At 39.6% G+C, this 21,058-nt stretch overlaps 1 protein-coding gene across 1 annotated transcript in view; it reads left to right on the plus strand.

Annotated features, from left to right (window-relative positions):
• Positions 1-20,672, plus strand: part of PAFAH1B1 (platelet activating factor acetylhydrolase 1b regulatory subunit 1) — an 88,453-nt gene extending 67,781 nt beyond the window's left edge. The window contains exons 6-11 of the mRNA XM_075594369.1: positions 470-638; positions 3,137-3,239; positions 7,073-7,301; positions 10,129-10,230; positions 11,463-11,619; positions 15,379-20,672. Coding sequence (XP_075450484.1) covers positions 470-638; positions 3,137-3,239; positions 7,073-7,301; positions 10,129-10,230; positions 11,463-11,619; positions 15,379-15,452 — 834 coding nt within the window. The 3' untranslated portion in view covers positions 15,453-20,672. The remainder of the gene's footprint in view (positions 1-469; positions 639-3,136; positions 3,240-7,072; positions 7,302-10,128; positions 10,231-11,462; positions 11,620-15,378) is intronic.
• Positions 20,673-21,058: the final 386 nt, after the last annotated feature.

The raw sequence follows: 21,058 nt of genomic DNA on the forward strand, positions 1-21,058 counted from the left end.
TCAAAGCTCCCCTTTCTCTCTATTGGCTCTCTGATCATGGTGGTGGAAACAATTGATCAACAAATACTCCCCCTTTCCGTGGCCTAAAAAATAATGTGCTCCATTTCGAAAGCAACACAGACGCTGGCTAATCTTTGCTTTAAGAATGGTTACAGTAAGGAAGACTATTGGATTGTACAATTCTTTACAAAATGTTATTTTCTTGTCGGCTGTCGGGGATTGCAGGTTTAAATGTTTTTAGAACTCATAGTTTCCCTGTTTTCGGCTTCCTTGTCAGCTTGGTTAAAAGCTTCCGAAATGAAATGTGCTCAATTATCCTTCCAGCGCTGGGATTTTCCCAAGACAGGCTTCCTTTGTGTCTGTGCCTAATTAATTATTCACAGAGGTGCCAGACTACCCTGCCGAGTGTAAATGAAAGCCCGCACAACCTGTCAAACCATGCTAACATATTTCTTTCTCCCCATGTCAGGTGTGGGACTATGAGACGGGAGATTTTGAACGCACACTCAAGGGACACACAGACTCTGTGCAGGATATTTCCTTTGACCACTCTGGCAAGTTCTTGGCATCCTGCTCTGCTGATATGACTATCAAGCTATGGGATTTTCAAGGATTTGAGTGCATCAGGACCATGCATGGTAAGATCAACAGTGCAGATTTAACGGCATAATGTGCCCAGCATTATAATTCTTTCTCCAATAATTCTGCTACTCCTTGCATTGCCAAACTTGAAACCAGGTATTTTAACTTCCAAGCGGTATAAACCTATTTCTTTTTCTATAAACGAGGCCTCTACCATCGTAATAATAATAATAATGTGCTTTGATTGTTATCCAAGTAATGTGTTATGATGATCATTGCACTTCTAAAGCTTGGACATGTCTGTGCTTGTATCCTATAGTTTGTTTTTCATTACGTGGTTAGTGCTTGTTTATGGTTAAATGTGCATACACATACTGTTGTATAACCATTAAGAATCAAGCTGACGTTCTACGTCTCAAATATCAAATACTTTGCCACGGCACACAGTGACATGCCATTCTTGTCTGTTATGGCCCCCGTGTGTTTTATTGTTTATTGCACAAACCGCGGGCCTTTGATCAATAGCATTACATTCCTTTCATTGCTCAGATCCCTTGGATTAAAACAACTAAAAGTAATGTGCAGCTTGGCAAATATTTACAACTGATATTTAAAAAAAAATTTTTTTTTTTTTATTGTATTACATACTACTAGCTTAATTGTTTTTAGAAGTATTGCTTAAAAATGACTGAATATATTTTACAAGGTTTTATATGATCTGGATGTGGTTTTGCACATAGCAAGTGTTGACAAATGTTGTCCTTTAGCAAGTGTTGACAAATGTTGTCCTTAAGCGTTACTGCAGATAATTTGTACCAAGTAGAACAGTCGAATATTACTTGTCGGCACACTGTGTAAACTATTGTAGCTTAGTGGCATTACCTTGAAGAAACTCTATGTTGCTATGCGTCCCCTCTTTTCCCCCTTACCTGAATCGGGAAGTTGTCGGGAGCTGCTCCATAATCCTCTAATATCCCAGGTAGAATCTGCCAGCCGGAAACAAAATGGCCTCGGGGTCAGAGCTTGTTCCAGCAGCCAATAGAAAGCCATGATGTCGCAGCTTTCTAATGGTGGCCCTGTAGCCATGTTAATTAATTCTTCCTTTTTTTAATTTTTTTTTAATTATATCTTTTTTTCAAAACCGGCACACAGAAACCCCAACAAATATCTTAAACCACTGGGTTTCAAGATGTCAGGGGACTGCGGATGAGCTCCGGGGGACCCCAGGCGCGGAAAAGTTAACTTTTTTTTTTTTTTTTTTTAAACTGCTCCTTTAACAGATCTAAATTGGAACCGTAATCAGTGCTGTGGCATTAACTTTTCTCCATTGTAAGCAAACATTATGTTTTGCTAGTTTGCTGCTCTTCATAAATCCTTACAGCATAATATAGGGGAAAGGATCTCTAATGAATTTTAGCAAACCGTGATTGATGACTAATTTAGTCTTATTTGATCTATGATAGTTATGTAGTCGAGTAAAATTATCTTTCGTTTTTATATATCAAGATTTTGGCCAAGACCTAATTACATTAGGAGGCCAAAAAATGCATTATAGCCAAGAGGTGCGAGTCAGCTGTGTTTTTTAGCGTTTCTGGTTGATTTTTAAAGGCGAGCTGCTACCGGCACCTAATTCGCAGGTAAGTATCTCCGGAAGCAGGGGGTCCCTGGAGCTGAAATGAACAGGGTTCAGTTCAGTAGACCCCCTGCGTCAACCCTGTATAAAATATATTACATTTGCCCCTTGAATTGCTGCATTAAAGGACAGGGGGGCTTTGCAGACTAAATTATTCAGTGCTACGCAATACTTTTTTCGTTTGACTGTTTCCAAGTAAACTACATACCAACATGTACAGAAACATATTTCTTATTCATTCGGCCCTGTAAGGAATGCACAATTTAATAAAAAAATATGGGCATTGGCCATTTTCATGTTAAGTATGTTATAATTGAATAAGGTTCAAGTTTCTGGTTTAAAGTTATACATAGTAGCCCCAGGTTTAGGTGGAAATTTAGATGGCGGGTGCATGAATTGGACAAAAAAAAACTTTTGAGCAGTACAGGGCATGGCAGAGTTGGAAGCACAAGATGAAAGGGCTGTTAACCATGGTGTGATTGGCAAAGACAAAAATAGTGTGTGTGTGTGTGTGTGTGTGTGTGTGTGTGTGTGTGTGTGTGTGTGTGTGTGTGTGTGTGTGTGTGTGTGTGTGTGTGTGTGTGTGTGTGTGTGTGTGTGTGTGTGTGTGTGTGTGTGTGTGTGTGTGTGTGTGTGTGTGTGTGTGTCAAACTTTTTTATTTTTTTATTATGTATTCTTACAAATGAGACGAGTGACCTGTTTGACACACGGGCTCATCTTATGCATGAAAATAGCCTGATACGGTGCTGTTTCTAAATGTTCTGTCTGAGCTCTAGTGGTAATACAGCGATGGTTGCTGAATATGGCATTCTGATTCTGCCCGGTCTTCACGTCATGAGACACATATGTCATGTTGTCCGAGATGAAAGAAGCTTAGAAAAGGAAATCTACCATGTTCTAATTTAGTTTTTTTGTTTAAGGTCATGATCACAATGTTTCTTCAGTAGCCATCATGCCCAATGGAGATCACATAGTGTCCGCCTCAAGGGATAAAACCATTAAGATGTGGGAAGTGCAGACTGGGTAAGTGTCTTACTTCTTATCTGACAGTTGCTAGAAAGGCCTCTGGTCTACCGGAAAATGTATATTGTATGGTGAGGTCTACCAGGAAACTACAATATTAAAACAAATTGTGAGCTAAATAATTCATACTTTAATTTATTTGAATCATGTTAGGGTAGTGGGGTTTAGGTTAAGGGCAGCACCATCTAGTGTACTTGGTTACTCTAGTGCAGGGGTGGGGAACGTCAGGCCCGAGTGCCGTATAAGGCCCTCGAAATCATTTGAAGAGGTGTAGGTCATCGGGAAGCGCAAACCATGCAAAACTGAAAAATAATCTGATGGTGCAGTATACGTGATAAATCGTGAGTTCATATATTTATAAGGTCTGTGTGCAGAATACTCACAAACATATAGTGAGTGATGTTCACAAAAAGGTATCTTTAAATCACAGCCCACCAAGGATGGTAATCACAAGGAGCTTCTGGAGACCTTAATCATAAAAGAAACGGACATAGTGCAGACTGGAAGGACAATTTATAAAAAAGCAAGTGGTAAGGGATACACTCACATAGTATTAGAATTAAAAAAGCATGTAGATCCTGCGATCTGGATCTCGGCAAGTGAAGCGTGTGTTCTCTGCCTCCCCTGTGTCTCGGCGTGCGTGTCACTGGTGCGTCTCACCGGATCCGGAAACCGGAACTGACGTCATCCGCCTGCAGGGGCTCCACTCGCTTAGGGATCTCTCTGGTCAGCGTCACTCTACGCGTTTCTCCGCATTCGGTTTCTTCAGGAGTGATTTGCTGACTGATTCTGATTGACTTATATACGCTGTGCTACAGACTCATTGGTTATTACTGATTAGATAATCGGGTACTGGCCATAACATTGGTATAGTAATTAAGAGATATTACGTATAGTTATGAGTTAATAGTCACACATCAAGACATATGTGTGACTCCAAAGGATGCAGAAATTTATTAATACATGCAACATTGATAAAAATTGGGTTAAAAATATTTAATAAACGCAACAAGAGATATACTATTACATTAAACTGACTAATTCATCTAGTATGCTGTGGTGAAAGAGGCATTCTAATAGGGAAATACAAAAGCAAAGTTAGAATGGATTATACAAAAGGATTACAAAAAAGGTTTAATATCAAACTCAAGATTTAATCCCAATGGAGCAATGGTTTTCAATTCATACATCCAAAAGGATTCTCTTTTTATCAAAGTTAGGTCTCTGTTGCCCCCTCTCCAGTAAGGCATCACCTGTTCTATGGCCTTAAAGGAAAAACTGGCAGGATTGGAATTGTGTGCTGTTATAAAATGATTGGAAACACTGTGAGTTGTGAGTTTCCTTTTTATGTTACTGAGATGCTCTAATATACGTGTTCTAAGCGGGCGAGTGGTCTTACCAATATATTGTAGACCACATTCGCATTCTGCCAGGTAGATTACAAAGTTTGATTGACAATTTAGATGTTGTTTTATATTATACATTTTATCGGTTACATTTGATTTAAAACTTTGAACCAACTTAGAACTATGCTGACATGCAGTACACATTTTACACTCATAAAAGCCTTTAGGGGGATCTAACCACGTTGAGCATCTCTTTGCAGTGTTTTTTAGAGCGCTTGGGGATAGATAGCTTTTAATGTTTCTCAGTTAGTCAGTTTAATGTAAAGCTATCTATCCCCAAGCGCTCTAAAAAACACTGCAAAGAGATGCTCAACGTGGTTAGATCCCCCTAAAGGCTTTTATGAGTGTAAAATGTGTACTGCATGTCAGCATAGTTCTAAGTTGGTTCAAAGTTTTAAATCAAATGTAACCGATAAAATGTATAATATAAAACAACATCTAAATTGTCGATCAAACTTTGTAATCTACCTGGCAGAATGCGAATGTGGTCTACAATATATTGGTAAGACCACTTGCCCGCTTAGAACACGTATATTAGAGCATCTCAGTAACATAAAAAGGAAACTCACAACTCACAGTGTTTCCAATCATTTTATAACAGCACACAATTCCAATCCTGCCAGTTTTTCCTTTAAGGCCATAGAACAGGTGATGCCTTACTGGAGAGGGGGCAACAGAGACCTAACTTTGATAAAAAGAGAATCCTTTTGGATGTATGAATTGAAAACCATTGCTCCATTGGGATTAAATCTTGAGTTTGATATTAAACCTTTTTTGTAATCCTTTTGTTTAATCCATTCTAACTTTGCTTTTGTATTTCCCTATTAGAATGCCTCTTTCACCTCAGCATACTAGATGAATTAGTCAGTTTAATGTAATAGTATATCTCTTGTTGCATTTATTAAATATTTTTAACCCAATTTTTATCAATGTTGCATGTATTAATAAATTTCTGCATCCTTTGGAGTCACACTTATGTCTTGATGTGTGACTATTAACTCATAACTATACGTAATATCTCTTAATTACTATACCAATGTTATGGCCAGTACCCGATTATCTAATCAGTAATAACCAATGGGTCTGTAGCACAGCGTATATAAGTCAATCAGAATCAGTCAGCAAATCACTCCTGAAGAAACCGAATGCGGAGAAACGCGTAGAGTGACGCTGACCAGAGAGATCCCTAAGCGAGTGGAGCCCCTGCAGGCGGATGACGTCAGTTCCGGTTTCCGGATCCGGTGAGACGCACCAGTGACACGCACGCCGAGACACAGGGGAGGCAGAGAACACACGCTTCACTTGCCGAGATCCAGATCGCAGGATCTACATGCTTTTTTAATTCTAATACCATGTGAGTGTATCCCTTACCACTTGCTTTTTTTATAAATTGTCCTTCCAGTCTGCACTATGTCCGTTTCTTTTATGATTAAGGTCTCCAGAAGCTCCTTGTGATTACCATCCTTGGTGGGCTGTGATTTAAAGATACCTTTTTGTGAACATCACTCACTATATGTTTGTGAGTATTCTGCACACAGACCTTATAAATATATGAACTCACGATTTATCACGTATACTGCACCATCAGATTATTTTTCTGTTTTGCATGGTTTGCGCTTCCCGATGACCTACACCTCTTCAATCTACATGGGAACGTGAGAAGGATCCTCAACTGGGTTATAGCGGCATCCATATTTGTTTGTATTGGTATCACTTTTTATATTACTTTATCACACTGTATATTACACTTAGTAAGATGGGGCTTTAGGCAGGTTGTATGTTATTTGGTTATTCTAGAGCGCCACTATTGATAATTTTTGTCTGTATCCCTCGAAATCATTTGGCCTGGCCCTGCTAAGGCAACTGCTATAACCGGGGTCGCGCTAATTTTTTTTTTAAAATAGCCGCCGCCCGATCGGGAGGAGGTGGTGTGATGCGCCGGCAGCCCTACACGATCCCCAGCACTCCCCGCACTCCCCCCGCAGCATTCCCCGCACTTCCCCCATGCTCCAGCAGTTCCCCCCGCACTTACCCCAGCATCCGCCCTACACGATCCCCTCAGCAGCAGCAGCAAGTACCAGAGGTAGGGGGGCAGTGTTCTGTGTGCCTACAAGCCTGCTGTGTGCCTGCCTGTTTGTGTCTGTATGGCCCGCGAACGATGTTATAAATATCCAAATGGCCCTTGGCAGAAAAAAGGTTCCCCACCCCTGCTCTAGTGTGCCAACAGCTGCTCCACTTGAAGCAGTGCCCCATCTAGTGTAGACCGCACCCACAGTTTGGTAGACAACAGATATCCACGTAGACCTCATGCTATAGTAGCACCCCTCTGTAGGTGTAGGGGATTAACTTTTGGTAGCCTCCTACAAAATATTGGTGTTGGTCCAAAGTGTGTATATGTATATGTAATTTAATATATTTTTATTACAGGTATTGTATCAAGACTTTCACAGGGCACAGAGAATGGGTCCGCATGGTGAGACCAAACCAGGATGGTACACTGATTGCCAGCTGTTCCAATGACCAGACAGTTCGTGTTTGGGTGGTAGCAACGAAGGAATGTAAAGCAGAGCTTAGAGAGCACGAGCATGTGGTAGAATGCATTTCCTGGGCCCCGGAAACGTCCTATTCTACCATATTGGATGCTACAGGATCTGAGGTACTGAGCTTCTTTGCATTTGTTTTTCTTTACTTAAGCGGCTCGAATTCAATAACCCAAACTTGGCTTTACAAGAATTTCAAGAAGATGCCAGTTTTTGGGAAGTTGTTGGACACCTAGTGTGCAGGTTTGAATGTTCACACCCAGTGTTAATATCGGAAGCTGAAACATGAAGATGTTGAAGGGACTTGAACAAACTTGAAAACCTGTTATTAAATAGTTCCCCAATATAAGTAAATTGCCATACAACATTGTAAAGATATATTTACTGACTTTTTGTAATAAAGCGGTCTCTCTGAATTGAATGCAAGCTGCCATAAACTGATGCCCCGTTGTCTAAATCACATTTTCTTGGAGACCGCAATAATGGCAAAATGATGAGCTTGATGTTGCAGGCTTTTCAATGCTGATGAACGTGCCCACTCTTCCCAAATAGAAGTCATAATTGATGGTTGTCTACAGAAAGTGTAAAGCACAAAAGACAAACACCTTTAAAATATAACAAGATTTAATCCATTTAAAATATAGAACTGAAAAGAACTCTAATGCACAAGAGTTTCTAAAAAAGAAAGTTTATCTGGATTGGAGTCTTGCTGTTGATCTTAGATTGCAGTGGGTTCTTCTGGCTTTGATTTCACCTAGTCCTAAGTGGTAAAATATTTTAGTCTTTGTGTAGCAGCTTTTCGTTTCCACTCTGGCTGGCGTCGCCCATGGTTTTGCCTGGTGTTCGTCTGCTCCACAAGTAGGCTCGGTCTGCAGTGAGGCAGGACCCCCTCACTCTCCGGTGTCTGTTTCCCTCAGTGCTGCTCAAGATGAGCGTCTCAATAAGTCCCCCAGCAGGTTCACAATACAGCGTCTCGGCATCGCAACCAATGGCAGCTTATCAGCTTGGTATACTCATACAAACCCTACGAGTTTCGCAGACTATCTTCTGCTTCATCAGGAGTAAGTTCCATAGCTGCAATCTCTGTCTGATGATCAACCGTAGTGAGGATCATGCTAGATGTATATACATATATAATGAGGAGCAGTGAATACTAGATAAAATGTATCTTGTATCAATAATGGATGTACTGAATAGTGAAACCTAATCTTATGTCGCAAAATTAGTAAATCAATTAAAGCAATTTACAGCCGGTCCTCTCTTATCCGACGTAATGTGTCCCGCAAACCATCGTCGGATTATGGACCGTCTGATTGAGGTTCCATGTTAATCGGTGACGTTGACTGGCGGATAGTGCGTCCAGCGGGCTGCATTGTGTGGCATTGGATAAGGCATTTGACGGAGAGCGGGCCGCCGTATACCGAGGACCACTTGTACATATAGTGCTATATTTAGGTTATACCAAGTATAAAATGCATGCTGAATGAAAGAACGGTGTACAGATGTGTACAGATACAATGCATGATTTAAACAAGTCACACACGGGTACTGGCAACAGCTCTGGTTGTGTGGTCCATGCAATATATCAGAAAACATGTAAATGACTGCATGAACTTAAAATGTTAAAATAGCCAGTAGTTACAAAAGACATAGGATCATTACAATACATATGTATGATGAATGTCTCTACAGACCCGTAGTAGATACAGCAGTTGTCTTTTGGATCTAAAGGAGAAGAAACATCTAAATAGTTACCGTATTATGTATGTAAGTTTACTCCAAGGGGGAGGAATCCTTTAATGACTAGTATATTATATGGATAAGTTAAAATGTTGATACAATGGTTGTTGGATGTGCCTATTAGTTCTTCAGTCTAGTATCCACAGAAGCCACCCTTCCCTTAAATAAGTGTAGGGGTTAAATCAGGTTTACAACACTATTATATGCCATGTCAAATTAAGTAACGAGAAGCCATTTGTAATAGTCAGAATGTGAATCACTCAAGCTTTTTCTTTTTATAAAAATGTAAATCCTATTCAGCTACTTACCCAAGATCTTAAAATATACCAATAGTAAACAGTATTTCAGCTACTAGATATAATGCACTGGTTATTTTATTCTGATGGGAAGCAGGACTGTAGTTTCAAATGGTTGTTCCAAGTTCAAGCTGCTTAGTGAAAGCAGTTGCTCCAAAATTAAACTGCTGTTGGTCTCTTGGTATAATAGCCTCAGGCCATAACGGAGTCATAATATAGCATTCAGTGCCATTATAGTGGAAGGGAACCTTTAAGTACAGAAGTTTGGTGTGAAGTAGCTTGCCAGCTCCCACGTGTGCTGCGCCTGTTCTGTGAGTCCCTTGAGAATTTCACTTTTGTTCTCTCTTTCTCTGTGAAAGGTCAAGTTGTAGTCCTTTCTGCCTGCTTTGTACATATTTTACCAGTGTGCACTGTGCTGTATAGAAAGGTACATATACAGATTTTTCTTTTCTCTTGTTTGCATTATATCACACTGAACCACAATCCTAAAGTGCAACCATAGCCAACTGGATGGCAAAAAGTAAAAATTCAGCCTTTTAAGTGTCTTAAGGAAGCTTTTACAACCTGCATTACAAGAAATACCAGTCACAGCCAGAATACGATCTAGTGGAATAGCTGTACCAGATGGGATCCTTAAACTTGAATTGTCCAAAACATCCCCTTGAATGCTATTTAGTTCCTATAATATAATAGTAACAATTTTATTTGTTTTTTTTTTTTTCATATGAAATGGGCAGTGTTCGACAAACCTATACATTTGCTCGCCCCGGGCGAGTGGATTTAACCCCCGGGCGAGTAAATATTGGCCCAAGCAGCACACGTTTGGTACTAGGTGGCGAGTAGATTTTTTGGTGATTTGTCAACCACTGGAAATGGGTATACAGTAACTTTGCTTTTTGTTCCTCAGACGAAGAAGAGTGGTAAACCTGGACCTTTTCTGCTTTCGGGATCCAGAGATAAGACCATTAAGATGTGGGACATTAGCACTGGCATGTGCCTAATGACACTCGTAAGTTACTTTAGGAGTACACCGCTTAACAGGTTGCAGCCAGTGATTCTGGAGTTTGGGGATATGAGTAAAGTATGGAAGTTTAAATAGATGTTTTTTGTTTCACATGGTCTGCTTAAGTATTCACATTATCTTGTGTAGTGGAAAAGTATGCCGAAGTGCTGTCAGCTTGACCATACTTAGACCAACTTAAAAATGAGTTGTTTCCTTTTATAAGTAAGAAAAATGAGATTTAACTGATGAAAAAATAATCAAATGTATCTTTCAGAAAATGTTTAAATTGGTCAAACTGGTACTCCAGAGCAGCAGCTCGGTTTACCTTGAGATATATGGCCACGTACATAGTGCTTCTTCTGGTCATCTGATCAGCAGAAAAAATCCTGGTGTTTATCTGTAAATCCAGGTGATTGACTCAAAGATTTGATGCGCAGAAACTATCTTCTGGTTACATATTTCAGATACTGTAGTGTCCAAGAGGAAATTAAGCCACCATGCTGTAATCTGTAACTATATCTTCAATGAGTACACCTTTAAATACCTTTTGAAAGATACCAAACCCGAGGATGCCATGGTTCATGTAACTCATAGCGGCACTAACTATTTAAAAAAATAGGTTTCAAGCTGGCGGTTTTTGCGTTGAATTGCATTGATTTTTAGCTCCGAGGACGACCTGTTTCCTGAGATATTTACCTCCTTAGGTGCTGGCAGTGTGTGCCGTTTTTAAAGCTCCTGCTTCACGTGGGCCAATAGTAAGACAAGGGATGACGTTGCTGCTTCCTATTGGCCCACAGAACTTTAAAAACAACCATTTTGTCAACCTAGCCAGGCCTCCTATCGGCATTACCTACAGAGGTTAGTATCTCGGTAAGCAGGGGGCCCCGGGAGCTGAAATAGAGGTGGTTCCGCTATGGAGACGCCTTGCTTCAAATGCACTCCTCGCGAGATATATCTATAGCGCTATGTATGTCTCTTTAAATGTAAGTGGCAATTAAACATTGACAGATGCCTATATCTTTCCCTGAAATGTTTTAAGTAAACAGGATATAAACGGGAAGATATTGATGTACATTAGCAATGATCTGTTATTTTATTGCAGCTGTAGATTGCACAGAACTAAGCTGCTTTAAGCTAGTCTCCTGCATGTACAGTAGTAACTCCTTACCGTACCTCCAGTAGATAGGTGTATCAGAAACGTTGCTTAGAAAGTTAATTTCTGTTTTTCTCCCGATAAGGTTGGCCATGATAATTGGGTACGTGGTGTTCAGTTTCACCCGGGGGGAAAGTTTATACTGAGCTCTGCTGATGATAAGACCCTTCGCATTTGGGACTACAAGAACAAACGGTGCATGAAAACCCTGAATGCGCACGAACACTTTGTTACCTCCTTGGGTGAGAATCTTTTCTTTCTTTTTAAATTGATGTGGTTTGTCCATGTAATCCAATGGCTTTAAGCCAGTGAATATATACAAAACATATGAATAATAAGGCAGAGGTTAATAGCGCTATCAAAGCAGAAAACCGTGACAAATATATCAAATGACGCCTTGGGGTCACGTGACATCACGGGACCCCGTTGCCATGGAGACGGATGTGTGTCGTCACTCCTCATGACACCGCGGCGTCATTTGATGCCGCGTTGCCATGGCGATGCGTCACAGCAACGCGTCTGAATCCCGGTAGGTGAGTTGCAGAGGCCTTTAATTGAAATGCCCCCGGGAAGAGCGCGGGGGCCTCTGCGACCGCCCGCGGCCCCCCACTTTGCGCACCATTGCATTAGGACACAGCAAGTATATTGCTTGTAATATTTTACCTGTTAAAAAAAGATATACATTGAGTTACCCTCTTTCAAGTATGTCCTGAGCACAAACTAAAGTTGAGAACATAAGTTAGTTACAAACATGTGTAAAGTAGGAAGCAGCCAAAGTCTTGAAGGAACTTGGGAAGCTGATTTGAGGGACTCTGGTGACTTGTTCCAGCAGTGCGGTGACCGGTACGAGAAGGAAGAGCGACTTGATTCTTTATTGAACCATGGGACTATAAGCAGGTTTCTGAAGGCGGATCAAAGGAAATAAGTGCGGTGTGCAGTAGGGGTGAGACGTCTGATCAGATAATTGGGTAACTTGTCCAGAAAGTATTTGAAGGTGAGACAGGGAAAAGGGAGACCAAAAAGCGCACCAGCACAAACGGAGCAGGAAGAACCCAGGACAAAAAAAATGATTAAAAGGGCACTTTAATGTGGCAAAAGACCCATCCAATGCATTTCGAACGTCGCAGCGTTCTTTTTCAAGGTGAGACAGGAAAGATGTTCATTACATGTGGACTCAACGGATAGCTTTACCTAGTTCAGTTAACATATAACAGTTGTGGGTGTTGAAGTTTCATAGTAAGGCAAAACTGCATATTGAGCTGTAAAGAATGTTAAGTTTGCTGAGGTGAATTTGGGGTGCTATACCATACACCATATCCCCATAGTCATTAATTGGAAATGGCATCTGCTGTGCAATGCAGTTTGACAAATGGGCATAGGCAGGATTTACTTCTATAAAACACACCCAGTTTGGAGTAGATTTCGATTGTCAGGTTGTCCATATGCAAACCAAATGTTAGTGGAGTCAGGCCACGTACCAAAATATGTAAAGCTAGTAACTGAGGCAAGATTCGTTTTAGAGCTAGTTATAATCAACTCTGTCATGGGAAGCGTACGATATTAAGCTTTCGCCGCAAACACCTTAGATACTGTTTTGTCAGTGTTTAAAAACTGATTGTTTTGGGTTATCTGATCTTTCAAAAGGTTGAAAACTAGATTGTAGTACATTTTCAAGGCCAGAGAGGCTGGACTGCGTGCATATAGGATAGTAGCCACATACATATGCTGAGAAGTTGTCTTGCAAACGGTGGGCAGGTCATTAATAAAGACAAAAAAAAAACGGACCCCTCCCCGACCCCCCCCCCCCCCCCCCGAAAAGAGCTTTGGGTGACCCCAACATCCTAGTGGTTAGAGTTGAATTCTTCCTGATGAGTTAAACCAGTTTAAAGCATGTGCTCCAATACCAGAGTACTGGAGCTGGTTTAACACGGTGTGGTCAACAGTATGAAAAGCCTTTGCAAAATCGTGGAATATTGCATCCGTCAACTGTCTGTTCCACACCACATTGGATCTAATTGCAAATTTAACAGGATTGTTAATGTGGAATGTTTGGCTCAGAAGCCCGATTGGAATTGACTTAGCAAATTAGACTTTATTTGTAAAAGTTGCTTAGTTGGGAATTAATGCATTTTTCCATGACTGGATAATAGATGTATAATAGAGGTAGGTCTGTAGTTTGAGACTATGTATTTGTCACCACTTTTGAAGACCGTTTTTCCGGCCAAACCTCCACGGCCTGAAAGACTAAATAAAGACTTAAGACTAGAGTTGATTTATGGAGGCAATTGATTTTGCAATATGTGGGCACCAAGATGTTGAAATTTAGATTGCAATTGGTCAGGTCCACATTGATTTAGCTTTAGGGTCTCCTGGACAATCGCCTCTTCAGACACTAGGCTAAGTTGAAATTCATGAGTACAGTGAGGGGGTTCTGATGAGTTTGCTCTGTCTGGGCTTCCAGACCAAGGTCACATTTGTGTCTTGATAATGAAGTCGTACACCCCACAAAGTATTCATTGAATGTGTTGGCAATGGCTGAATGATCAGACAAAATGACAATCCTTTTTGACTCTGGAAGGTTCTTGATGGCTACAGTGCTCATGTTAACCTTCTAGATTTTTCCAGGATTTGCTGTGTTTTGATGAACATTCATTAGTCTTTTGTGATTTTGCAAATATAGTTTGCCTTGTGCATGTATTACACAGGGCTCTAGAATTTTCGAGATCTTGCGTAGCCAGTTAATTTGTTTATTCAACAAAGCATCTCAAGTGGTAAAGCTCAAGATTGGATGACACCCAGGGATGATGGGCCCCATGGACTGACTCGGTGGAGCATGGATATTACAGATCTTTAGGAATTCTGACTGATACCAAGCACTGATATTAAAATAATTGTCACAGGAGACCACAACTTTTAACAAATTTGTACCGGGATCATTCACTAGGCAAAACACTAGTGGAATAAAAATAAAATTTATTCGGGTAAACCCGTGTACACACAGTGAAATACAAAGATACAGGAACTATACACACTTTCTGGGGATGACCTCTGGGCTAAACTAGGTGCAGGCGCCTGCTTCGGAAGGCTTACCCTGAACATCCACCCGGCTCCCCTGGTCCTCCTTTCGGCTAAAAACCTTGGCCGCGACTGCTACGTTCTAAAATGAGAACTTGGACCTCGCGTCTAACTTAGCCTCAGCTAGGCAGGCTTTCTTAGCTCCCAAAATGAAGCCGATTGCTCTGCTATTCGCAACAGAGCAACTTTGAAAAGCCCGCCTTTGCATCACTGGACCAAGACACAGGATTGTCTCGTTCTCTGAATGGGGCTTCTCCTTAGATACCCTCTGCTGAGCTATCTTCAACATGGAGGAAGGAGGAGCGACCAATCGGAGTATGTGTATGATTACATACCTGAGCTCACAGAACAATAAGGTGCTAAAGGTTGATTTGACTGTAATCTATCTTGTTTAAACATGTCCCAGTAATTTAAATATTTAATGTATATATCATTCTAAGAAACTTTTAAAGATTGACAAAACAATAACCATTTCTGATCCATTATAACCGGAAACAAGTCGAATTTGAGAAAAATTACAATCCTTTTACTAAAAAATTATATTTTATGTCTTAGATTAATGTTTTTAGCTGTTTTATTGCATTTTACTATTTGTTTACAAAAGTGGCTAAACTTTATAAATATGTTACTAAAACAGATGACAAAGTGTAATTTGTGTGAGTATATACATAAGTACATCTATGTGCTTACTGGTTACTCTGCATTGTGGGAAAATGTTAAGGGCACTTCCTGGTATTACAAGTTAATGCCGAGTAAAAAAAAAACGGGCGCTTTCGTGGTACGATACAGACACAGTATTTTTATACAATTTGACATATTGTAATAAAGAATGAACATGATTTCAATGGCCTTTGCATGTGAAGATGTGTATTTGGTTGAGGGTAACCAACTCGACATAACATCCATTTTTTATTTTCCTGTTTCAGATTTCCACAAGACTGCACCCTACGTGGTCACTGGAAGCGTAGATCAAACAGTAAAAGTGTGGGAGTGCCGTTGATTTGATTTCACCTTCGATCCCTTCGCCTCCCCCCTTTCCTCTGGATGCACTCAGATACCATGGTTACCCATTGAGCTCTGTTAAATACCTATTGTCCTTTCATGTAAATTATTCTGGATGTAGATTGAGCTTATTAAATGTTACACAAAAAGTATTCATGCATGGTGAATCCAAATTGTATACTGTAAATTTACATACGTTGTTTAGAAGTACCATAGGTTTAAGAACATGGGCAGGCATTGGTCACATCAGACCTAAGAGGCAAAAACGGTGTGATTTTGGGGGCTTAAGAATAACTGACAATGTAATTCGCTCTACCTGCAGGTATCGTGCCAGTCACTCTATCCTTGGTTATGGTTACCTGAGTCAGTGGGCTCAATTCGGAAGCACATACTTGTGGGGCTTTTTGAAAAGTAATGTTTATCTGCTGCATTTTAGTGTGCTTTAAAATCTAGCATTTGGCTTTGGAGTCTGCAGAACTTGAGAACTTGAAGCAGCAGCATAAACTGATCACTAATCTTTCATGTAAGGATAGCAGCTTTCCAGATTGTGTGTGATAAAGCATAGCATTAAATACTTTATAGGCATTGGGGGAAAAAGAACCGTTGTTAAGGATTTGAGTGATGTAGGCGTTTGATTAATATCTAATAATCACCACACTGGACATTAGACATTTGATAGCCAATAAGGTGATTGTTGGATGTTAACTAAAGACTTATCATAGATCAAAGAACGGTCGCAAGCTTAAAGTAGTTGCCTCCATAAATGTTTGTGCTTTGTTACCATTTTCCTTGACTGGTACATGTTAATGTCTTTACCTCTTCATTTATCACTTCAAACAGCCATTGTGTGCCTCAAGGTTAAGTTACCATCATGCCTTTTCCTCTAGAGGCTTTGGAGATCTCATAGGCTTCTTCAGTACTACAATTTCAAAACCATTCACAAAAGCTAAGCTTTCTAATAGCAGGCCATGTGCAAATCATACCACTAAAAGCTACTTAACCTTTCAGAAGTCCGTGTATAACAAAGTAGTTTAGTCTTAGGCAGGAATTGGCAGCTTTGTAACCAATGCCCTATGAACATATCTGCTTTCCTGTTCTGAAGCACTGCCACTTTTATCCTTGTGCCTGGTTTGCCTTGTTATCTAGTTGAGTGGCTCATTGCCAAACAGTCCAATTGTGAACTTCGCATCTTCTGCTGCTGCTGCTGCTTCTTGTGCACAGTACAGTGTCTTCTTTTTCTACTATTTAACTGCAGTAGTATGTGAAATGTGTTTGGAGACTAAGACTAGATTATCTGTTGTTCACATGGCAGCCTATAGCCAAATATGGTCATTACTCATTAAATTAAGCTGATATGAAATGAGCTTTTGATTTTCTACTTTTATTCAGGTACACTGATAATTAATTCAGTACTTAACTGCCTGGAAGGCTGAGCATGCTTTTCTTCTGGGGATTTATTTAGAAAGCAGAGCAACTGATGTTTTGACGCCCTTTTTTATAACATCCTTTTTTTTTTTTTTTATTCTGTGAAAAATGATACGTGCTGGTTTGTCATGTGGCTGCTTCTGTACTCTTGTGCAAAATACTCTAGAAATGTCTCTCGTATCTGTGAGGAATATTTACATCTGCACCAGTTTGTATCATAATTTGCACATGGTCTGCAATGGCATTATGGGGTTATGAGAGGTTACGGATGGCTTTGTGTTATTCACGCACTGAGGGAATGGGCTATCAATTTACCTTCCTTTTACAAGGTGAATTTGATGGTTACACCACTAAAGTGCAGTCAGGCCTTTGGTAACAAGAAATGAAGAGGTTAACACCTCTGACTTGCCCTGTTGGCGCTGCGGCACCGGTTTTTGCAACGCTGTCAAAGCTACTATAGAAGTACTGGTTATGCAGATCTGCATTTGAACAACGTTGAACCAACAATTCGCTCATTGCCTCCTCATGTGGCTCTTTAAAAGACATGCATGTGTTGCTATGCTATTGCAGGATCTGTGCTTTTTTTTCTTTTCTTTTTTACACGCTTGTATCGGTTAACCCATTGCTTTTGTCCGCATACAACTGTAAACCTTTTTGTTCCAGTTCTAGCGAAACCCTTGACAGATTGCAATGTGACTAAGGAGCTAGCAGTGATGTTGCTAAACAACTAAAGGAAACAAAAATATTGAATTTGTGGATTTTTTTCCCCCCTCACACGTGTGCCTGATCTACCTTTTACTGAAAGACCTTGGAGTTTTTTTGTAACAGTGACATATGGTACACAACATATCAGACACTGCAGGACCAACATTGCTTTAGTACATACCTTTCCTGATGTATCTCGATTCTAGTTATCGGTGCTCTGAGTTGTATGTTGCATTCCAAAGCTTTTAGTCTTTGGTTTGACATACCCAGAATAGTCTCAATAAATATTCTAGTCACCATGCCCCTAGAAATAAAAGCAATTTGTGTAAAATTCCCTTTGTGGAATAGGTTTTTTTTTTTTTTAAATAATAAATATGATCATTCATGTTTGACATAGATTTTTTTTTTCTCTCCCTCTAATCACTCGCCTAAATAAATCAGAAGAGCAGAAGCAGATTATCCATGTAGTTATTGCAGAATCTAAACTAAAAACTTTACAATGTTTGCATAGAGTACTAGTCTTTAGTTGCTGTGAAGAGAATAATCCTTTACCTCAACATTTTTATAATCCTTGCTCACTGTAGCAGAGCTACTCAAAATACCCTTAGTGGGTTTTTGCCTAATGGCAACGCATGTCTGCAAGATCTTTAGCCCTGTATTTTGGACACAGCATTTTTGTCCTATTGTGCTGAAGTGTGTAAACTATCAGGATTGCGGAGGTCATCCAACAATAAGTTTGTTTCCAAAGGGGAAATCAATGCAAGCTCTTCAACCGTGATTATGCAACAGATCTCTTGTAGTGTTTTGGATCAAATATTATCCATTCACTAATACTTGGAAGACAATACCTGTGGTTTAACAGTAAGACGTGTTTCCCCCTTTCTGTCAATCACGTTTGGGTAAAGAACAAGGTCCATCCTCTCAACATTGTTAAATGCATTTTACTTAAAAGACGAAGATAAATAAACATGCCTAAGAAAAGATTGCTCTATTGACCCTATTCAAATCCTAGATACTTAAGATACTTACCATGTATATATAATTCATACTTGTCATCTCCACGTAGGTATGAGAAAATGGGGTGACAGCTTCCTCTGTTATGCTTTGAAGTCCTCTTCTGCAGCGTTTATGTAATGGTTCCCTCAGCTGCAGCTAAGATGTTATACATATATACAGTCAGCATAAAAGTCATCTCCCGCTGCTGATTTGGCAAGTGTGAGTGCCTTATTGCACATTTATTTGTAACGTGTGACCTTTCTATAGAATGTCAAAGCATTAGTGACTTTGTAGAACTGTAGTAATTTTAAGATATTGGAGGTACATAACGGCCTTTTAGTCACAGGAAACGAATTGTATAGACCTTAGTAGGCGCCAAATCAAAACAACGACCAAGAAGAATTCAAGTAGTTGATGCATTGCAGTTAGCTTTTGGTCTCTGAAAAAAAAATCTTCTTGACCAATTAGTGTAAAACTGTATATATATTGAGGTACATTTTGTGTCCCAAGAACAGTGGATGATAAAGAAAATGGAGACATGCCCATAACAACAAAAGGCATCTGTCAAAATCTGCTAAGCAGGCTATGAACATGGATGGACAGGCTGACGGAACTAAGATCAGTCTGAACAAAAGCACTTAAAGTGTAGAATATAGAAACTGCGTATTTTATGAGCAAGTCAATTTGCTGTTACTACAACCATATAATGCAGCAAATATTTCAGTAAAGCCATTTGAAAAGGTGAACGATTTTAGTATAGCTAATAAATTATTGATCTCATCCTTTTTAACTTGCTACTCGTACACCTTGAAGCAAAGCTCTTTAACTTTTGTTCAGCCAGTGCCTCTGCTTGCTATGAAGAGGATCACGCTTTATGTTGGAACTTCATTAAAATGTGGCAAAAAAAGCAGACACCTGCCTCAATGTGTAACATTTCCATTTAGCTGTAGGTAGACATTCCTTTGCCATGTGTTGGTTATAACACTTTTTAGTGTCTCCCTGTTCTAGAAGTGCAAATGTCTAGCTCGAACATGTAGCTAAAAAGAAAAAAAAAGTTGGGCGGGGGAAATAATAGAAACAAAAATGTTGCTATTATATTAGCATTTTGCACTTTAGAAGAATAAGCCGTCCTGCTTTTGTGTGGTGTGACCAATGATGTGCCCAGGCACTAATCAAAGAGAATAGCTAGTTACTAGCAAGTTGTTCAAGGACTGTGGAGCACTGTAGTGTTTTTGAAAGCTTTGGCTCTAGACTCAAAGCCCAGTCTACTTATAACTGTCAGTCCCCGCTTCTCCTATTTTGCCTCTTTTCTGTTTTATGTGAACTGCCTGATGAATTTCATTCTTTAAGTAGCGCCCTGCCAATGCCCTTCACAAAACCTGTTTTAAAAGAGTTTATATTTTGATTGTCGTACAGTGGTGGCTTGATGATCCTTGAAATGGTTTAAAACTAAAAACAAGTATTTCTAAATTTAACAAAATATCAGTAAGGCACTTACAATATCTCAATTGTCTAGCTGTAGATAAACACACAGGTTAAATCGAAGTCTGTGGTACGAGATGAATTGTGGGGAAACGTGGAAAATTTGTACAAAATCCTTCTTGCGTACATATGAGTTTGTGCGATTTGGATTTACAAGTCACAACTGGGACTTACTTGTCTTTTTTTGCTATTCCACTGTATCATGTAAGTGGCTGCTTTCTTGTCCTTCAGGCTTCCATTGCCCAACACCTCATTCATCACCTCACTTTAGTTCATTTTGAAGAACACTTAGTCATCTGTTTAGGAGTTGACCCTTGACACGGACATGAAGTAGTGTCCATTTTCACAAGAAAAACTGAGGTTTTCTTTTGAAGGAAACAGTTTTTTTGTTTTTCAGAACGTAAGAGTTAACCGAAAAGGAAGTGACACCATTAAAAAGACCAATAATAATTAAAAAAAAATCAGTAAAGGAATGTATATAATACTGCTCTGTGTTTTACAGTAAGATTTGTTGCTCAGACTGTGTAAAACAAAATTTATTCATGTTTTCTGCATATTAAAAAAAATCTTATTGTACCAATTGGTAAACTATTAAATGCATATAAAAGTAGATGTGTCTTTTTTCTTATTTTTCCGCTGCGATTGCAGTTGACATTTCTGGTCCTTTATTTTTAACATTTTTCTCTGTTTTATGAAAGCACAATCACTTTATTTAGATGTAGAGGTTTGCCTTTTTTTATGGAGGCCCCTTAGAAGCAGGATGTATTCATTAATGGTCTCCCATGATCCCATCCCATTCTTGTCCGACACTATCAGGAGAATGGAAAGACACATTGTGTAATATCTCTTCTGGTGGGCCTAAGGGGCAAACTACCAATACCTCTACTAAGTTTGAGCTTAGTAACACTTAATATGTTAAATATTTGTAATCAAAGCAATTTCAAAGGTTTAATCCAACCAAACAGCAGAAGAAATACAACTTAAAACTATCAAAAC

Source organism: Ascaphus truei, chromosome 3 (assembly GCF_040206685.1).
Source record: "Ascaphus truei isolate aAscTru1 chromosome 3, aAscTru1.hap1, whole genome shotgun sequence".
NCBI classification, from domain to species: Eukaryota; Metazoa; Chordata; class Amphibia; order Anura; family Ascaphidae; genus Ascaphus; species Ascaphus truei.